This window comes from Podarcis tiliguerta (genome assembly GCF_965153285.1).
Source record: "Podarcis tiliguerta genome assembly, chromosome: 2".
Taxonomy (NCBI): domain Eukaryota; kingdom Metazoa; phylum Chordata; class Lepidosauria; order Squamata; family Lacertidae; genus Podarcis; species Podarcis tiliguerta.
In genome coordinates, this window is record NC_139535.1 from 101,926,176 (window position 1) to 101,945,657 (window position 19,482).

The window sequence follows — 19,482 nt, forward strand, 5'->3', positions numbered from 1 at the left end:
TTTTGAGCCCCGCGGCTTCCCCGATTGGCCCAAGAGCCGTCACGGTTCGGGCCTTACCCCCTTTTCACCTGATTGGCCGTCCCTTAACTAAGAAGCCCGATTGGGCGGGCGGAGGGGAGGCGGAGCTTCAGCGGCTCCGTTGTTCTCCGAACTCCATCGAGCGCGAGGGTGGGGAGGCGGGCGGAGTGGGCGAGAGAGAGACGGGAGGGCCCCGCCTTTGCCTCGCTCCCATTGGCCGGCGTCCGTGCTTAAGCATTGGCTGAAGGGAGGAGAGGCTCCTGCGGCCCTATTGGCTGCCGGGGCTCGCGCACCGTTCGCTGCTCGCTCCCGTTCTCTGTCTCTTCGCTGGTGGGCGGGGCTCCCTTTCCCGGTGTTTGGCGGCGGCGGCGGCGGCGGCCTGAGGTAAAGGGGGCGGGGGGGGGGCGGCGGTTGTGGAGACAGCGGCTGGGTCGTCGTCGGGGTAGGACGGGGCTCCCGGGCGCTGCCGCTTAATGGGGTTGATGGAGGGACAGGGGAGGCAGGGCTGAGGCGAGCGAATGGGCCGTTTCGCGAAAGGAGGGGGTGGGCTTCGAGGGGGCGGCGGAGCGGAGCTGGTTTGTGAGGGAGCGAAGGGCCTGCGCGGATGGTGAGGGCCTCTTTCCCGCAAAGCAGGGCGACCTGTGGAAGGACCGCGAGAGTGCCTCTGAGCATGTCCAGAATTCATTTCCCTATGGCAATGAACGAGTAATGCGGGGAGCACCCCCAGCCCCGTCCCACAAACACACTCACGTATTGGGGATTCGGCTTCCAGGCCGGAAGGGGGTTGTTCCCAGACAGACTGGAGCCGTGGCACTAGGGCTGCCAAAAGTCCGGATTTTCCCGGGAGTTCAAAGGCGGAATTGACGGCCGGGTTTCCTTAAAAAAAAAAAAAATCCACTGCAATTTCCTTTTTTAAAATAAATAAATCAATTTTGGGGGGTTCCTTCAAAAAGGCTCTACAATTTCTGTTGTTTCCTTAAAAAGCAGAACCAACAATGTTGGGGTCTTCCTAAAAGCTCAACAACTTTCAGGATGTCCTAGTTTTTACTTTTGGAAATAGTACCCTGTTTGGTACCACCCCGAAACAACGAGGCACTGGATTGATGGAGGCGGCGGGCAGCTGAGTGTGAAAAATAGGGAGGCGAATGAGAGGAAGCGGTTCCCAAAGGGTGTGAGCAGCTTGCAGTAGTCGCTGGTTTTGCTCTTTGCTGCTGCAAGGTTTGCATCTGACCAGCAACCATTTGGGTTATTGTTGGTTTTGGGGTTTTGTTTAAAGAACAGTCTCCTGAACAGAAGAGCAGCAGTAACCTTTCTCTTGAAGGAGCAGTGCTGAGGGAACAAAAGCTCAAGAACTTTATAGCTTGAGTGTAGGTGGGAATGGGCCCAGTGCTTGGGGAGGGGAAGGGGAGACAGGAAACTTAGGAAAACCTTACTTTTTGTTCAACTTCACTCAGCCTAAGTGTGCAGAGAGCCTTGTTTGATTACAGTTTGTAGTGATTAATCATTTGCTGCTTTTGTTTGCCTACCATGTATGCAATTTATATTAAAGTTATGCTGCAAGACTTCAGATTCAGTTGTATCCGAATATATGTTTATATTTTTCCAGAAAGCTGCATTGCAAGCCTACAGTTCTGATAAGTAGTTAAGCATTATGCAGGGAATTTGCTGTGTTGTAGGGCTGCCATACATCTGAATTTTCCCTGACATTACCAGGATTTCAAAGGTGGTATTGACATTGGGGAATTTCTGAAAGACGGCACTTTGTCCTGGATCATAGGCAAGTCAATTGAAAAATCACATTTTTGGGGCAGTTTTGTGAATTTTTTTTTATAAAGCTCACATCCAGGGTGTCCTGGTTTTTACTTTTGAAAATATGGCAACCCTACTGTGCTGGGTCCTGAGTTTGAATAGCAGCCTAGTTGGAATCAGGTGGCTTCTGAGGAGTCGGTCTCAATTTTTGGTTACCTACCTTGTCTGACCAAACTGCGGGAGGCAGTGGAAGACAGGAGTGCCTGGCATGCTCTGGTCCATGGGGTCACGAAGAGTGGGACACGACTAAACACCTTGTAGGGCAATTGTTAGGCTTGTAGCTTGGTTCTAATTGTGTTGTGTTGGGCTAGGCTTGTAGCGTGGTTCTAGTTGTATTCGTGTTCCATTGATTTCAGTGAAATTTACTTCTCAGGGGGCTTAGAAACAACACAGGTATAATGCTGCACAATTAAAGAGCTGTGTAAATGATGGTGTAGATAAGCCAGTCTTTCAGATAAGCCCACAGAAGTTAACTAGCCTGTTGTCAGGCACTAATATAGGTAGGATGAAGAGCTCTGTCCCTACTCCATCAGCCCACTGCATCTCTGTGCTAGATTAGGGTTTTTATGTAGTGTAGTTGGCATGCAAGCCTACAATTCTCACATGCAATCTGACACTCCATTCTAGGGATCTTCTGACATTGAGACCTGGATGCATTCCAGAGTTTGTTACCCCAAGAATTAACACAGACCACCGAAATAAATAAAAAATAAACTCTATTTACTTATTGATAAGTAAGGAGCAGGGAAAAGAAGAAGTGACCATATATTGGTTTAACACTTCCAGAAGGAGTCTTTTATTTACTATTAATGTTATAAATGATAAGAGAGGAATGGCAGAGATTTACATTGAAAAGAGACAATGAGTTTAGCAGATGCTCTTGCAGCTCAGCTTGTTTGGAACATGTGAGCATGGCATTCTGTAATGAGTTCTCCCTTGAGGCCTCTCCAGGCCAGAACTGAAACTTCTTTCTGAGGTACAAGCTGTCATAGCAAAAGCTGAATGTTTTCAGGGGTGCTTCATATGAAGGGGAGGAACTTCTGTCCTCTAACAACCCACCTGATTTCTATATTGGGCACAGAAGAGGGACAGAGCACTCCATCTCTCTTGCAGCCCACACACTCACCTGCATGCAGTTCCTTGTTGCCTGTGACTATTAGGCTTGTACTTTAAATACAAGGCTGAGATGAATCTCAAATTCTAAAGTGTAACTTAAAGTAGAAACCAATGAATACTACTCAAATTGTTCAGTGTGGTTTTAATACAGAGACTTGTACTTCTCTACCTTGCTTAGAAAGACATGGGGTAAACATATTTGTTCGCTAGGGCATTTCCTATTTGTGTAATAAACCTAGTATATTGCGAACTGTATGTGTTTGTGAGAATACCTGTAAGTTACAAATTATGCCCCTTGCAAAGATTCATGTATGTGATCAACAAGATTAAAATAGCTTGGTAAGGGACTATTGTACTCAAAAGCCAATTAGCCAGCTGCTGCTGCATAATATAGATGTTGTTCAAATCTGGAGTGGAAGATGATCTCCCTTTGCTTGAAATCACAAAATGAAAAAAGATTCTTACAGGCAATAGACCTCTGCTGTAGAGCAGCGTTTCTCAGCCTGTTGGTTGTGAAGCATGTGCAAGTGGGTCACGGGCTTTATAAGCAAACCCAAATTCTTGCATTTAATTTACAATTAAGTCTTAAATGAATTGTTGCCCGTCTGCAGTAGCAGAGCACCCTCCTTTGCCCATGCACCAACTCCTGGAGCCCAAAATGCAAACATTTTTGCCAGACATCAGAACTGACTGTCAGCAGGCACTCCCACCCAGCTGGAGAGACGACATAACTCCTGGGTGTGGCCACAGCTCCATCCCCTGCAACCCTTTCCTTGTCAGAGGGCTCTGAGAAGGAGATGCAGGGAGGGCCTTTGAAAGGCTGGTGTGGGAAAGGAGGAGAGATGTCAGGGGTTGTTGTGTGTGTGTGTGTGTGTGTGATGGTGTAGTCTCTCAGCCCACCTATGCTGGAGGAGTTATGTTTTTGGCCATCAGACAAACTTTTGCAGAATGAACTGCCAGTTTTCTTGATGTACTGGTCATTGGAATAAAAAACCCTGATGTACACCATTATTACTATTATTATTTTACATTTCACAAGTGTAGGCAAAAAAGCTTGAAAATAAATACCTGTTTAGGATAGCAGTCTATGGTCCCCATACACTTCCCTGTGAGTAATTCCAGTTGAACAAAAGGGAACTTACTTCTGAGTAGATATTAGTATAGGATTGCACTGCAAAACTGCCATCCTAAAGACACAGCACAGTCCTAACCATGTCATCTCAGAATTAAGCCCTGTTCAATACAGTGGCACTTTTAGATAAGTGCAGTCAGGTTCCCATCCTTACTGAGAAATGCATCTCACCGAAAGCAGTGTGAGATACCTGCTAACTGAACATAATATGTAGGATTATGCTGCAGGTCTGCAATCCTTTGCACAGTTACCTGGAAGTAAGTTCCATTTAATCTACTTTAACATAAAATCAAGCTAAAGGTGGTGCTTAAATATTCCAATACAATTGATTTGTGGATTGCACCATTTAAGTGTGTCCCCAGGATTAAATGATTAGGGTTACTATACCACTGGGCATAGCTGTTGAGCAGATTAAACGCTTTTAATCTGATTTTACTGGTTTTATTAGAAAAGAGCTTGCTACTTGTAAATTGTTCTCATTGATTGATTATATTCAATGCATATACAAAACTGAATAAGTCTATAAGTATTATAAATATTTTAGCAAATTCTGCATTAATGGGTGTGCAAGTAAATTTTTGCTTGGATGCCTCATATAATGGTTATAAAATAGGCAAAACTAATGATTGCAGAAGACCCAAGTTTCAAAATTCTTGTAACAATAAATCAATGGATCACCATATCAAGTAAATCTGGATTTGTGGGTTTCCATACCAAAAAGGTTGGGAACCACTGCTCTCTACTGAAGAGTGTGTATTGTGATGTTAGGAGTCTTGCTAGTAGATTTAGTGTAAAATGTAGGCAGAACTATTGACTTGGTCAGCCAACTGCATAAATGAACTTGCCACATAATGCTTTAGAATGATTTCAGATTTGTTTGTAATTACTCTTCAGTAGAAACCTAAAACTATTGTCCTACAAGTCTTACCTTACTCTATTTTATCAGCACTTGACTTTCCTTCTTGCAAAGACAGTGCCGCTGAATGCTTCAGACGAATCGGCATTGATGATAGTGTAGCAAACTTTTCAGATGATCAGATAGGTAGTATAAGGTAAATGTAAGCACAGATCAGAGGACAGGGCAATAGTTCTGCTCAGGTATTTTTTTACGGATGGGAAGGGAGAAAATCACATTTTTTAAAAAGTCCTTCTTTTCTAACATTATTAAAATATTCACTGAATGGACTTTATTTTTCTGGAGTGTGAAGAAAAGACCCACACTTCTCCACTTCTTTTTTTCATTCTGTGTAGCTTTTTATACTTGTTTTTACACTCATTTGAAGAGTTAGTTGAAAGCGGCTCACACATGATGTCCATGCAGACTTGCACTATCTGCACATCCTTGGAGCTGGACCTCCTTATTTCAGCAATATAATTGTCATTTATCTTCCATACTTCCACTAAGCTATTTCATCTGATAGAGAAGGCCAGTATTTTCTTTCATTAATGTTAGGTCAGAGTTGTGAATTGCCACTCACCCAGTTGCATGTGGCAAGAAATAATTACTTCCAGATGACCAAATGTCAATCCTTTTCTTTTGGGGCCAAATACAATTTAAAATAGGCTTACAAAACTGTCTAGCTAGTAAGCAAATGCCATTATAGTTTTGTTTTTGTAGACACTTCTTTCAGTTATAATCAGCACACTATATGGCTGACAACCTTTGGTATCTGGCCACATTCAGAAGTGCTTTTAGATATTCTTTGTGCTGCTTCTGAATTTTGTGCTCCCTGATCTCTTCTGTATCATTCTGGAATCAGAAACACGTTCCTTCAAATGCCATTTTGGTGTGTTTGGCTCAAAGGTAAAATATTTCTCATCTGTTTCTTTGTCTTAGCTTAGCTGCTGTAGATTTAGATTTGTTCTTTTCCAGGTTCTGTTTCTATAAGATTTAAATACATTATTTTCTGACATTTTAAGTGTGCTTATTTCACAACTGTCTCTTGCATAAATATAATAAATGTACCCAATATTGCTCTTACATTTCACACTTCGATAATGTGCACTCCTACATTTTTAATCTGAGATTTATGATTTAATCTGGGGCTTTTTTTTGAGTTTGAGGGAAGATTGATGGGATCCACAAATGTGCTTGCTAGCGGTGACCATATCTTTTTATCAAGTGAGGACAGCGTGGACAAAGTCTGGGGCTTAATCCTTGGAGTTGTGCTGAGCTGAGGCACTCGGAAAGCAGTATTCTTTATTTACCATTGGCTTAAATTTGCTAACTTCTTTCTGAAAGTTGTTAACTCTAAACTTGAGGTCTCTTTCAAGGGAAAGCAGGATAAAACTGTTTTCAATAAATAAAATAAACATATTTCCTGTTCCACCACAAGGCAGAGCAATTATATTTCACAGGATTAGTTAAACATCTGGCTGCCATCTTCTTGTATGAATATACACACATTTGGTGAATCAATTTGTGCTCCACTGCTTCAAATAAAAACAAAAGAGCCCTGCTGGATCAGGCTAAAGGCCCATCTAGTCCAGCAACCTGTTTCCACAGTGGTTAACCAGATGCCTATGGAAAGCCCACACGTAGGTCGTGAGTGCACTCTACTCACTTGTGATCCCTGGCAGCTTAGAGGCATGACACAGCTGATAGTGGATGTAGAATATAGCCATTGTGGCTAGTAGACATTGAAGAAGAAGAAGAAGAAGAAGAAGAAGAAGAAGAAGAAGAAGAAGAAGAAGAAGAAGAGTTTGGATTTGATATCCCGCCTTTCACTCCCTTTAAGGAGTCTCAAAGCAGCTAACATTCTCCTTTCCCTTCCTCCCCCACAACAAACACTCTGTGAGGTGAGAGGGGCTGAGAGACTTCAGAGAAGTGTGACTAGCCCAAGGTCACCCAGCACCTGCATGTGGAGGAGCAGAGACACGAACCCGGTTCCCCAGATTACAAGACTATCGCTCTCAACCACTACACCACACTGGTTCTCATTGGTAGCCTTATCCTTTATGATCTGGCTAATGGTCTTTTAAAGCCATCTAGTTTGGTGGAGGGTCATTACATTTTGTGTGAGTGAATTCCATAGTTTAGCCGTGAGCTGTGTGAAGGACTTCACTTTGCAAAATCATTTATAAAGCTTTTCCTCAAAGACTCACTTGTCTGTTTTTGTGGATGTGTTTTCATTAAAATCCAACATAGCCATAAATTGTGAAACCATGCTTACCCACAGACATGGTAGATGTAAACTGCACGCTGTTGTAAACTGACGTGAGGACCAGTTTGATAGAAATGCTTCGTCTTGCTCTAAGACCTGTTGATTTCAGTTAGGAGTTAAGTGCATTCTTACATTTTCCTCATGAAATCAGTTGGACTAAAAAGCACTTTGCTATGGTCGGACCAGGCTCCAAAATTAGGAAGTGTTTTGCATGTGAAGTTCTGTGTAGTTTGGGCTGGATGTAGTCTTCCTGTTTGACAGAAATAGCTGTATAGTTGTTACAGTCAAATACAGTAATCTGCAAAGAGCCCCTAAAACGGGCATTTGGGAGCTGCTTCACAGGATATTAGCTACAGCCCTGTCTCTCCAAGTGCGATAATGCACTGTATGTAAGGGTCTGCTGATAACCAGGAAGTCTCTGCAATGTGTACCTGTTTAAAATAAGTGTAGCAGTACTGTATGTCCAAAAGTGAGTGTGGCCACACCATACACTTGCACTCGTACACACACACACAGGCTGAGCTGAACTGTATAGATCAGCTGAGGAGGGTGGTTATTGTTCCCCTGCCTTCTCATTAAGTGATCAGTCTGGTGATGAGGGAGGGGCAGCTTGCATCCCCATGAGGCACTGGGCTGAGCAGAGAGGTTTAAACTTCTTCCCTACCACAGTACTGTGCATAGTACTTTTCTTTTTGATGCCACTGCCAAAATTGGTGGGGTCAGAACATTTTTTCACTGGGCTAGATCAGGTCTCGAGGCCCAGTTTAACCACTCCTGATTTATATCATAATCTTTAGGCTTTGTTCACATTTATCCCTTGCCTCCCCTTTTCTCCTATGCTTCCTAGTCTTTCCCACTGTTGATATTTGGATTGTAAGGTGGTTTGCAGTGGGGTTCTGCCTCTCTCTTTTTTGCCTTTGAAGCTTTATGAAGCATCAAAACTATAGCTAGCACTGTATTAAATAATAAAATCCATTATATGGAAGAAAATCTATAGGAATTGAAGGCTGAGCTCACAACCACTTAGAATATAGCTTTGGCCTCTGCTCAGATACAACTCGTAGTTCAAACTGGTTTGTTGGAATTGTTCACGCTGTGCGGAAGATTTAGATTTGCATGTTGCCACTTGGCCTATTTCCAAAATGTTGGCTTGAAATGTGGCATCTGAACGTAGAAAACCGAGAGCATGGTTGGCTTCTGGCAGGATTAACAGTTGTCTGACTGCTAAGAGAGTGGCTGTGTGAAGCATCCCTTGCTTGCTACTTTGTTCCAGGGCATGTGCATTCTTACAGCAATTAACATGTCAAGTTAGGAAAAACTACTATGCTTATATGTTCCCTTTAAATCGCAGCTTGCTCTATGTTAAAAGTGTAACTAAAAATTTAATCACTTGTGGCTTCAATCCGCAGGTTCAATTTCTGCATGTAGAGGATACTCGTGACTTGTGAGGCAAGCCACCATTTAGATTTCAACTGTTGGATCATGGTGTGAGCTGCAGTAATTGGGTGCATGTTGCTCTTGCACCTGTATAATTGGCTTCTTTGGATTGAAGCTTAATACGTTCATGTGGTACACAGGACAGAGTTGTTGGTTAATGGGGAAATGTATCACAACTGGAAGAATTGCCAGTCTAATTTCTTAGTGTCTTAAATAGGGCAACTAAATTTGTCTCAGTTGTCTTCTGCTCTTCTTTAAGAATGAGTATAAATAGTGAGAAAGTGGTGGGTAGTGATGAGAACCAGGGTTAGCAATTCTGTAATATATATATTTGTGTGCAAAAAGCTTGGTCATGATACATTAGTGAAAGTTCATATTTAAGCCTGCCTAGTACAGTCCTGCATTGGAGGGTATCAATAAAAGCACCTTTTGACTACTACTTCATGTTTATCAGTCTTAAATACGATTTTTGTGCACATGTGTGTGCATGTGCGTGCCCCCCTGCCCCCATTTGAAAAACTCAAGTTCTTCTAGAATACACACAGATGTTCTTGGATTCCAGCTCTGATCTTCCATGACCATTGGCCATGCTGACTGGGGCTGATAGAATTTGAAGTCCAACAACACTTAGAGCCTCACTTTCCCATTCCTACCGAACTGTACCAGTTTTTGTATTATCAGTGTAGGCACTATTGCTTTCCAGTTCATATGATGCTATGCATGACAAAGTTAATTGCTGGTTCTGGTAGTTACATTACTTTAAGATGACAACTGCAAAAGGGCATTTTTAAAGGACATCTAGAAGGATTATTATTATTTTGCAATATGAAGTGTTTACAATTAGGAGAAAAATGAGCAGCTGCTACTTCAATTACATACTACTACTCTGTTGCACTGTGTTGCTAAACCTTTAGGGAGTGCACAATTCCAGGACTTCTCTCCCATTCTTTTAAGTCTAACCCTTAGAAAATAACATTTTTAAAAAATACTGAAACTTGAAGTGCTGCTTCTGCTAATGAATTTTGAACAATAGTTTCAAAGTTTGTTTTACCAGAATGCAATAACTGCAGTGCTGGAACTGCAAGCTGTTTCAAATGCAGGGCAAAGTCTACCTGAAACTTTACAGAGTATCTCGATGGCTTTTTGTTGACCCCTTGTTCTGCAGTTCACTTTAAGCAACATGAATTGAATTCAGGTTTAAAAAAAAACAACTATTGAAGAACGCATTTACAGACCACAATATGTCTGCCAGACTAATAAATCAAACTCTTGTATGTTTGCTTTTTCAGAATCTGAAAAACAGCAATATGAACTGCTGTGCTTGTGCTTCTTGACAGAAGGTGATGCTAAGAGGAAAAATCTACAGTGATCAACAGGTTGTCCAAGAAGGTTTTTGACAACTCGTCTGTTGCCTTGGAAGCTGGAGGGTTGCTGTCCCCAAGCAGATATTTGCCATTTCCTGCCTTGATGCAAAGCAGCACTTGAATTAAACCTGCCACTCTCTGTTCCTTGAGGAAACAGTTTCTTATTGCTGTGTAATTGAACACTAAATACAGGGAACCTATTATGTCTAAGAGGCAAAACCAAAAAGGTAAGATTTACGATACTAGACGGGCATATATAGTAAGGAGTGTTGTGTTACAGGCAAATGTCAAGTATGAATTTTTGTTCCTGCCATTTTAGTCCACAGTAGAAGATAATTGCTCTAGATCGGCTATTCTCAAGTTGCCTCCCTAGTAAGAAAACACTCCATGTCTTCCAAAATGTGAAATGAATCCTAATGATGTGTTCCTTCACATCCCTTCCCTTCTTGACCCAAAGGAAGACAGCCCAGCAGCCTTTTGGCTTCCTGGTGTTGGAAATCAAGCAAACAAAGAGCATGAGAAAACAGGGTCGCTTCATGGTTCTCTGTACTTAACAGTGAGCAAGGTGTAATGAGGCAAATGGTCTCCTATGGCAATGGGTTGATATTCTGCCCCTTGACCCATTTGAGAGACACACACATTTCTGATCTGTCGAGGAAAAGCTGGTGTCTTTTCTAGGATCTGCCTCTACCTTCCCAGGGAGTCTCTGTGCCTCTGAGAACCACTGGTACAAGGATCATACGTCTTTTTCAAATCTGGTGTTGTTTGTGGCAGCTTATGTGTGCTGGTCCCGTGGGTTACCCGAGAGGTGAGGTCCCAGTCCGGTCCGTGGTCGAAGGTGCACCATGGAGGCAGTATGCAGTAGCTGAAGCTGGGTGCAGGGCAGGGAGTCAGGAACAGGTATGCAAGCAGAGAGCCAGGGCGGGTCAGGAGCTCTGGCAGAAAAGCAGGACAGGGTTCAGGCAGGAACTAGCAACCAACAATGTTGCTTCCACAATGTGCGACTGCGGCTGGCCGGCTTTTATCTGCCCCGAGGCATAGGGTGGCACCGATCCTCTGGTGACTTGCCTCTCCTGGCCTGGAGGCGAGCACTCCTCCTGCAGGAACTTAATTCCCTCCGCCTCTCTGCCCTGAGCCTCTGCAGCTCAGGAGAGGCTGGAGGGTTACCGGACCCAGAGGCAACCTCAGCTTCCTCTGACGGGGCTGAGAGTGGAGCACCTGCAGGCAATGGGTCCTCCACCCCCTCAGGAGCCAGAGCAGGCTCAGCTGGTGCCTGCACCTGAGGATGCAGCACAGATGAGGACCCTTCAGGCTCATGCCCCAGCCCTGGCTCAGCTGGTTCTGGAGGTGGGGAATTCTGTGCATGTTGGGATTCTTCAGGTTCAGCATCCGAGTCCGAAGCCCAGGCCATCACATTATGTCACAGAGGATTAACAATTTGTGTGAAGGAGAATTTCACATTGTTTAATTTGCAAAGTCTTGAGTCCTTGAATACAAGGGACTTGTTAAATGGGTCTCTTAGGGCAGAACTAGATGTGGCTCCTCCTAAAAATGGTAGCTGCCTCCCAACTAGCGCCCCACTCCTCACGGTAACATCCAGCAAAACTTAACTGTATTCTGATGTCACAATGTTGAACACCCCTAGCAGCAGCAAATAATATAAAGTAGCAAAACACATCATTACATGAAATTGGGAGACAGGTAAGTTTTACTACATGTTATAAAGGAGAGAGTTAATATACACCTCGGGTTTCTGTCAACAGCTGTAGATTTGCCAGTTCTTTCTGGCTTGGAGTTGTACTTTTCCTGTATGCGTCAGGTTTTATTTATTAAAAGCTTTGTATGCCACAGTTTGATCTAAACGATCTGAGATAGCTAACAGTCCAATAGCAATAAAACTAATAATACAAAGTAACAGAGCAAATATTTTAAAATGGACAGAACACAACAGGAAACAACTAATTAAATTCAGCAGCAGGAAACAATGGAAACAGAAAACAAAAGTGCTAAACTTTAAATTCTAAGGTTTTCTTAAGAAAAGCACTGTCTTTGGCATGAATATCAGCAGAAAAGGATGGAAAGCTCTTCTGCTGGAGAGTAGAGCAGATACGGTGCCACTGTCAAGAAGGCTTTGTCTTTGGTGGCTCTCCATCATAACCATTCACAATTTCAGATGGCCCTGCAGCAGGTATTCTGAGAAAGACACCAGCCATTATTAAGATGCCAGTAGGCTCCCCTGAAACAACATGACTTGGAACTTGTGCCTTTATTTGTAACTTAGCCCTTTGGAGCTGACCTCTTCCATGACAGTTTCTTCATGGAAGACTACACTGATGTACATGTCTTGTAGTCTTTTTGAACACAATCTGTGAGCAACATGGCACACCTTTGACATGGCTAGTTCTGAATTTCAACTTTAATTCTGCTAGTGTTGATCCACAACCCGTTTTCGAGTTCCTGATCTTTATTGGTTGACTTCATTTTTTATGATTTCTTGGATTATTAAGAAAAAGTTGCTGACAAAAGAACTCTCTTGCATTTGCAGCAATCCTAGTGTGCAGCAAGGGACACGGGTGGCGCTGTGGGCCTAGGACCTGCCGATCAGAAGGTCGGCGGTTTGAATCCCCGCCACGGGGACTGTTGCTCGGTCCCTGCTCCTGCCAACCTAGCAGTTTGAAAGCACATAAAAGTGCAAGTAGATAAATAGGTACCGCCGCAACCCCAGAGTCGGCCACGACTGGACCTAATGGTCAGGGGTCCCTTTACCTTTACCTTTACCTAGTGTGCAGCACAGTGAGGCTTGCCTGTTGCTGTAACCCCACCACAAACACAAGACCCAAACTGGAGAAATGCTTACAACCTTACAAACTGGAGAAATGCTTACAACAATGGAATACTGGTAAAAGTCTGTTTCAGCACCAGGTATTTTCCAAGTTCATATAAAGCCAGTTTCTAGTTGCTGGAGTATTTGTTAGATTCCAGCTTGAGTTGTTGCTGAGCATGAATCCCCAACTTTAGTGTAATTCAAATTGCTTGCAGATTTATATTTTACTGCTCAGTATCTCACTGTGTATAACACACCTAACCAATTCCAGTTTAAACATCTCCTAATAGGTTCTTATGGCAATCTCAGACTGTCAGAACACTTTCCCTTTCACTTCACCAACCCAAGAAATGAGTAAGCACAGCTTCAGACTTCTCAGTTTACATCACTCCCCTAACAAGACAATACCAGCTTTTAAATAACTATTATTTCAATTGAAAACATGCTGCATTCAGCTGACTATTCTCATTATAAATCAAAATTCACATTTAAGCAACTAGGTATTAATGTATGCAATGCAAAAATTCAAAACACTCCAAGTTGAGAAAGTAGAATGTAGTGAGGTCTTTCTTTTCTCTTTTATAAAAAAGATGTGTGTACTTCAGGTGTATGAATGTGTTCCTAAAATGTTAATGGAGCCTCAAGCATTTTGTTCTAACCTTGCTCTTGTGTTCTTCAAGCTCTACTTGTTTGCCCTACATACACATTATCTGACATTGTAGCCTCTTGAAATAAAAATCTTTCCATCTCTGGGATTAGTTTGTTTGTTTTTAACCATATGGATTGTGCACAAGAACACTTTCCACACTTAATACTGCCCACTTGTAATAGAGGGCATCAACTATATTGGAATGAGCTATTTTGTCTTTTATATTAAATAATTGGTGGTGTAACAGGTAAATCCTGGAATATCTCTTGCCAGTGTTTCAACACACTGCATTCTATGGAAAAAGGCATTCTATTCTATTCCATTGACCAAAAATATTATTATTATTTTGTGAACCAACTTTTTATCTTAAAGCAAGTCACTTCTATGATACATCTTTGCTCTGTATTTTGCTCTTCTGATAACAGCCTGATGATAACCTCTTTACATACTACGCTGATGTTACAAATCTGAACAAGTACAATTTTAGTCTTAAAAACCTTGCATATGGTAAATCGCTTCTGAAATGAACTGAATGATTCTATAATGTAAAATAGTATTCTGATCAATAGGTTTGCTGTAGTTAATAAATTTGTCTATTCCACTTAAAAGTTATATGGTATTTCTTGTAACCCTGTGTGATTTTGTGAACTTCGTGTGAGGATCAACTATATCCATAGGAAAAAAGTCATCCACTGCATAATCTAGAAGCAATAATGTAAATATCAATATATATGCCATAATATAACAAATATATAGGGATTTCTTTCTTGGAAATGACTTAGTTTGAACCAAGTGCTCCATATACAAGTTAGAAATATTAAAAGCAACTGGACTCCCCATAATAACTTCTTGGTAATAAAGTTTCTCCCAGGTCTTTGGCCAGTTAAGCAATCTGTGGCCTTTACAACCGGGGGGGGGGGGTGTTATTGTTTTGTTTGCTACTATGTTATGTATTTTTGTGTTTTTATGTTGTGAACTGCCCTGTGATCCTCAGAAGAAGGGAAGTATGGAAATTTCAAAATAACTACATGAATGAATGAGTCTTGCTGCTGTGCCATAATTCCAGTATATCTGAGAACCCCTCACCAAAGTAGCTGAATATGGTCTCTGTATGCCAAACTTCTAGAACAGAGATTACATAATTGACTGGACATTCCTTATTCCAGCTGCTAAATTGTTATGAGAAGTACTACTCACGCTGTGGAAAAAAAGAGTTCTGACACACACACCCCCCCCCCCCCAAAAATCCTAGAGCAGACACTTTGTTCCAGACTACGTTATGTTCCACGGTATAAATGCTTAATTACAGTTGCGTTAATAGTCTGTGCTGTAATGTCTGGAAACAAGAGGCATGGAAGGAAGGGTTATACTTTTATCATAGTCTTGGGTTACTAGCTTACTGGAATTATTTGTATTTTTTGAATTGCATCTGTTTACCCACACAAAAGGCTTGTGGGAAAGTAAGACCAATGCTGTTAAGCTACATAATCAATTAACAGTGACATATATGTATTGGAGAGTAAGGAAGGTGGGTGGGACAAGACACTGTATTCTAGCTATATTGTTGTTTTTAAATTCTGGTAGCTTTCACCCTTGTCTAGTGGAATATTGAAGTCTCTGCAAAGGCAAGAATGGGAAACCCCCGATGACACACTTTCTGGCACCAGAGCTGGAAAATTGTTCTTGTTAAAAAAGGCATTGGTGTTATACAGCCATAAACTCTGCTCAGGACAGCCCAACTTTCAAAGTAAAGCGTGCCACCTTTAAGTTATACAAGAGTTTGAGCAGCTTGGTGCCTGGGATTTTTTTTCCAGGCTTGTCAGCAGCACTGTGAAGACCAGTCTTCTTCAGATACACCTGACATACGGGCATTGCCTTACACAGGAGAATCTGGGCTCATTCTTTCTCCCCTTCTTGCCACTTAAAAGTACTGATGAGAATGTTTCATTCTGCTTCCTCCTTTTCTTACAATAAAGGGGGAAAGATGTAGTCTGAAGCAATGGTATTATGTGTAGGGCTATGCAGTGCATTTTTTGTTTAAAAGTTTAGGAGTGCTACTCTCATTTTGACTCAAGAAAATCATTTTATCGTTCAAATTGGGGAAAATAAATACAGTAAATGGACAAAAGTACAAAGATTCACAAAATGTTTAGGGGTATGTGTACCCCTGCGTACCCCTAGGGAAAAAAGCACTGGGGCTATGACTGCCTGAATCAATCCAGCTTAGCTAGTGTGGATCAGCGAAGATTCAGGCTTGCTTCAAACATTGCACACTTCCAAACAGCGGCCACTGTCATGTAGTGCATATAATTTTGCCCACCTTTATTTTATTACTGCAATTTCTCATGCCTTTATTTCACCATCTGTATATGAACTGGGAAGCTGCAGTAAGGAAAACACATGTGACAATAAATCCTGTATAATCTTTGCCCAGGCATAAAACAGCTGAGAACTGTATCTCTGTGTAGTGTTGAGTAGTTGAAACATCTGGTTTCTTTTTCCTTTCTCATTGCACAAGAACTAAATATTTTTAAATGAAGTCATAAAAGCAGAGTGATTTAACTGCCAGTTTTCGGTGGAAAAGAAGCCTAGTTTAATATTGTTGAAATAATAATGCATCTTCACTGAAGAGATACAAAGAAAATCCATTTTTCTGGACCTAGTTTGGTGAAAACCTGACATTACAGAACTCCTCAAGCTACAGCTCTTAAAATTTAGCTAAGTTGTATTTGGAGTAAACCCTTTGAAATCAATAGATTTACTAAAATCAGTCCACTTCATTTTAGTGGGTCTATGCTGAGTTTGACTTAGTAGTTCAGAGCAGTCTTCCCCAGCTGTTCTCTCATTCCCGCCACCCTCACAGGCATGCTTGGTAGGCACACGGGAAAGGGCCTTTTCAGTGGCTGCTCCCAGACTTTGGAAATCCCTTCCTATAAAAACTATACTGGCTCCCTCCTTGTTGCCCTTCTGCCAGCAAGGGTAGGCTTCCTTGTTCCAACAGGCTTATGGGAGTTCACTGCTTTTTATGAAAGCTCTGATGCTGTGCTATTTTTATTGTAATTATTGGTATGGTTTTAATAGATTTTATGTATGTATGTAGTTTTAGTCCTGTTGATGTTCAATTGTTTTTTCTATGTTTTTAGCAGTTCTTATTTTTACCTGCAAGTCTCATTGAGTCCCATCAGGCAGGCACACACACACACACACACACACACACCCCTACCCCTGGTGCCCTCCACATGCTTTGGACTTAAATTCCCATCAGCTCTAGCCAGGAAGCCTATGCTGGCTGGATCTGCAGGGAGTTAGAGTACAAATAATCTGGAGGGAACTAAGTTGGAGAAGGCTGGTTTAGTGTTTTGTCTAGATATGGGCAATACATTGGGTCTGTCTCTCTCAAAAAAATTCAAGTATATTTAGTTGCATCTTCTGCCTCTAATGTCTGAAACGTGGGTGTTCATCTACCTCTTCAGTAAAATGAATAAGATACTGTAATATTTTGTGGTAAAACCGAAAATACCTGGTTCAGAGGAGTTGGGAACAAATCCAATTAAAATTATGTTAAATAAGAACAATAAGTATTCGGGTTACTTTGCTGTTCCACCCCTAAATTGATCCCACTGCTTTCAGGCTGAGATCAGTTGTAAGTGAGGTTGCTTGGCTTACAAAATTCTATCAGCTGACTTTTCAAATAGGAATTCTCTGGATTTTGTGCTAGTCCCACTAGCGCAAAGGGAATTCTACCCTCTCATGCCCTCAGGTGCCCCCGAGGACTCCCCCCCATCAGCTCAGGGGGATTGGGAGAACCCCCAGAACAGCACACAGAAGGAGGAGAGGGGAGATTGTTCCATCTGGCAAACTGAAATGCTTGCACTGACAAAATGATTATCTTAGCATGATGTTGAATTCTGTGTCTTTTGGGGGGAACGTAATTGGAATATGATAAGCCACTATTGAAAGAGGGGCTCAAAACCTGTCATAGCATTAGATTACAGTATATTGAATAGCGTTCTGGGCTTGGATTGGAAAAACCTTGGCTCAGATCCCATCTCAGCCCTAACGCCTGCTTGATAGCATAGTTCGCAAGTCACTGTCTCTTAGCCCTAAGTATCTTAGCCTATCTGCAGAGGGTATAAGAATAGAAATAACTAATGTAAGCTGTGCTGACTTCATTGGTGAAAGAGCAAGATATAAATCCACAAGGCTTTGTCACCAGTAGAGGGCCTGGCAGCTGCGCAGACAAGCTACTGATTCCTCTGTCCAATTTGAGTCCTTTGTTGGTTAACTTGTTCAAAACAGAGTTCACATTGTGAACTGTTGATTGGCCAAAGCAAAAGAGAGACTTCTGTACTTTTAACTAAAGATTATTATAAATCTGAATCTTGAAAAATAGGATGTGCTTAATAGATTAAAAGCCAGAAATCAAACAGCCTGTGAGAAATAGTTCTCATACTTTCTGTTGCATTTCCAACTGTTGGAGCAGTAGACACTGAGTCAAATTGAACAGGTGTGGGTAGAAAAGCATCTGGAGCTTACATTTAAAAAGTATTAATTTAGTTTCCATCTGTACAGATGATCTGCAAGAGTACAGATGATCTCTGTGGGGACTGAACCCCAAAAAGTAGTTGATCTGTTTAACATCTTAATCTGGAAAGTGGCTTTACAGGAGGTACTTTTATCAAGGGAGGGCATTCCACAGGGAGAGCGCCACTACCGAGAAGACCCTCATTTCTCACAGGGAGGGAACCAACAGAAGACCCTCGGAGGAGGACCTCAGTGTCTGGGCTGATTGAAATTTCCTCTTCAGTTCTTTATAAATCCTTTGATTGTATTATTCACTATTTACTTTAAAGTAGTTATTAAAGAACCACTCTAAGCATGTTTACTATCTTGTCAAAATGTGTCTTACCTGATTGCATCCCATCCCACCAGCAGTAGCTAACATGTGTTAAACTTCTTTCTGGTACTTCTGGCTTAGTTACCCTTGATTTTGAATTCCCAGTTTGAAAGAATGAGCAAGTTACAAAAGTAAACAAGTGCAAGGATCACAATAATGGGCACATTCGGTTGTAACTACACCACTTAAAATAGTGATAAAATGATGGTCTCAATCTACTGATCCTCTGTACATAAAACACTTGGGCTTGCAGTTGGATTTTCTGTTACCTCTCAGCAACAACTCCCATTGTGTGCATCAGGAGTCCCACTTGCACACAAATTTCAAAGGCTGGCTTGTTCTCCCCGGGAAGCTGCTGTTGAAAGATCAGAGTTTTTTGGGGAAAACCCAACCACCAACAGCGGTGCTGCACTTGCTCTTCCCTGGATCCAACAACTGTGCAGATGTATCTACAGCTTGAATATTCTGTTTCAATCATTTATCTCCTGGTTTCCTAAATTGAGCTCATAATTTTATCATTACTTAAAGTCGTGTAGCTACAACTGAATCAGTGTGATATTTGCAGTTGCAAACTCACTTGGGATGTTAAACAGAATTTAGAAGACATTTTGGCTTTTGGGCCCTTACTTATTAATTCTCCATTTCTTTTCCTGTTGTACCCCTGCTCCCCTATCTTCCTATGTACACCAGACTGTATGTGTATCTTTAATTTTGTTTATACAGCTGCTAGAAAGGAATGTTACTGGGGTTTTTAAAATCAAAGTAATTGTCAAAATTGAAAGCTCCTATATTTCCCATTCAGTATTTAGAGCAAACCCTGACTTTTTAATTATTTGCAATAGGAACCAACCTTTTCAAAATGCAGCTCGGGAACCATGTTATTCCACCATCACCATTGATGAAATGTTCAGACATTGTGAAAATGTTGTGGTTTTTTCTAAGTACCCAGGGAAAGTTTCGGCTCATAATTCTTGCACCCTAACTTAATACTTCTCTTCTAGCAGAATATATCTGTGCGTTTGAATTATGGTTTCTTTTAGCTTAGATGCATGACTTTTCTGTGGCTTATTAC

General features: G+C 41.8%; 1 protein-coding gene across 3 annotated transcripts in view; it reads left to right on the top strand.

Moving 5' to 3' along the window:
* Positions 1–247: 247 nt before the first annotated feature.
* Positions 248–19,482, top strand: part of SPATS2 (spermatogenesis associated serine rich 2) — a 46,791-nt gene continuing 27,556 nt past the window's right edge. Inside the window, exons 1-2 of one of the 3 annotated variants that reach the window (XM_083427613.1) lie at positions 248–402; positions 9,966–10,267. In XM_083427613.1, the coding sequence (XP_083283739.1) occupies positions 10,243–10,267 (25 nt within the window). In that variant the 5' untranslated portion in view covers positions 248–402; positions 9,966–10,242. Of the gene's footprint in view, positions 626–9,965; positions 10,268–19,482 lie in introns of all 3 variants that reach the window. The other 2 variants (XM_083427614.1, XM_083427615.1) reach the window with 2 other exon arrangements.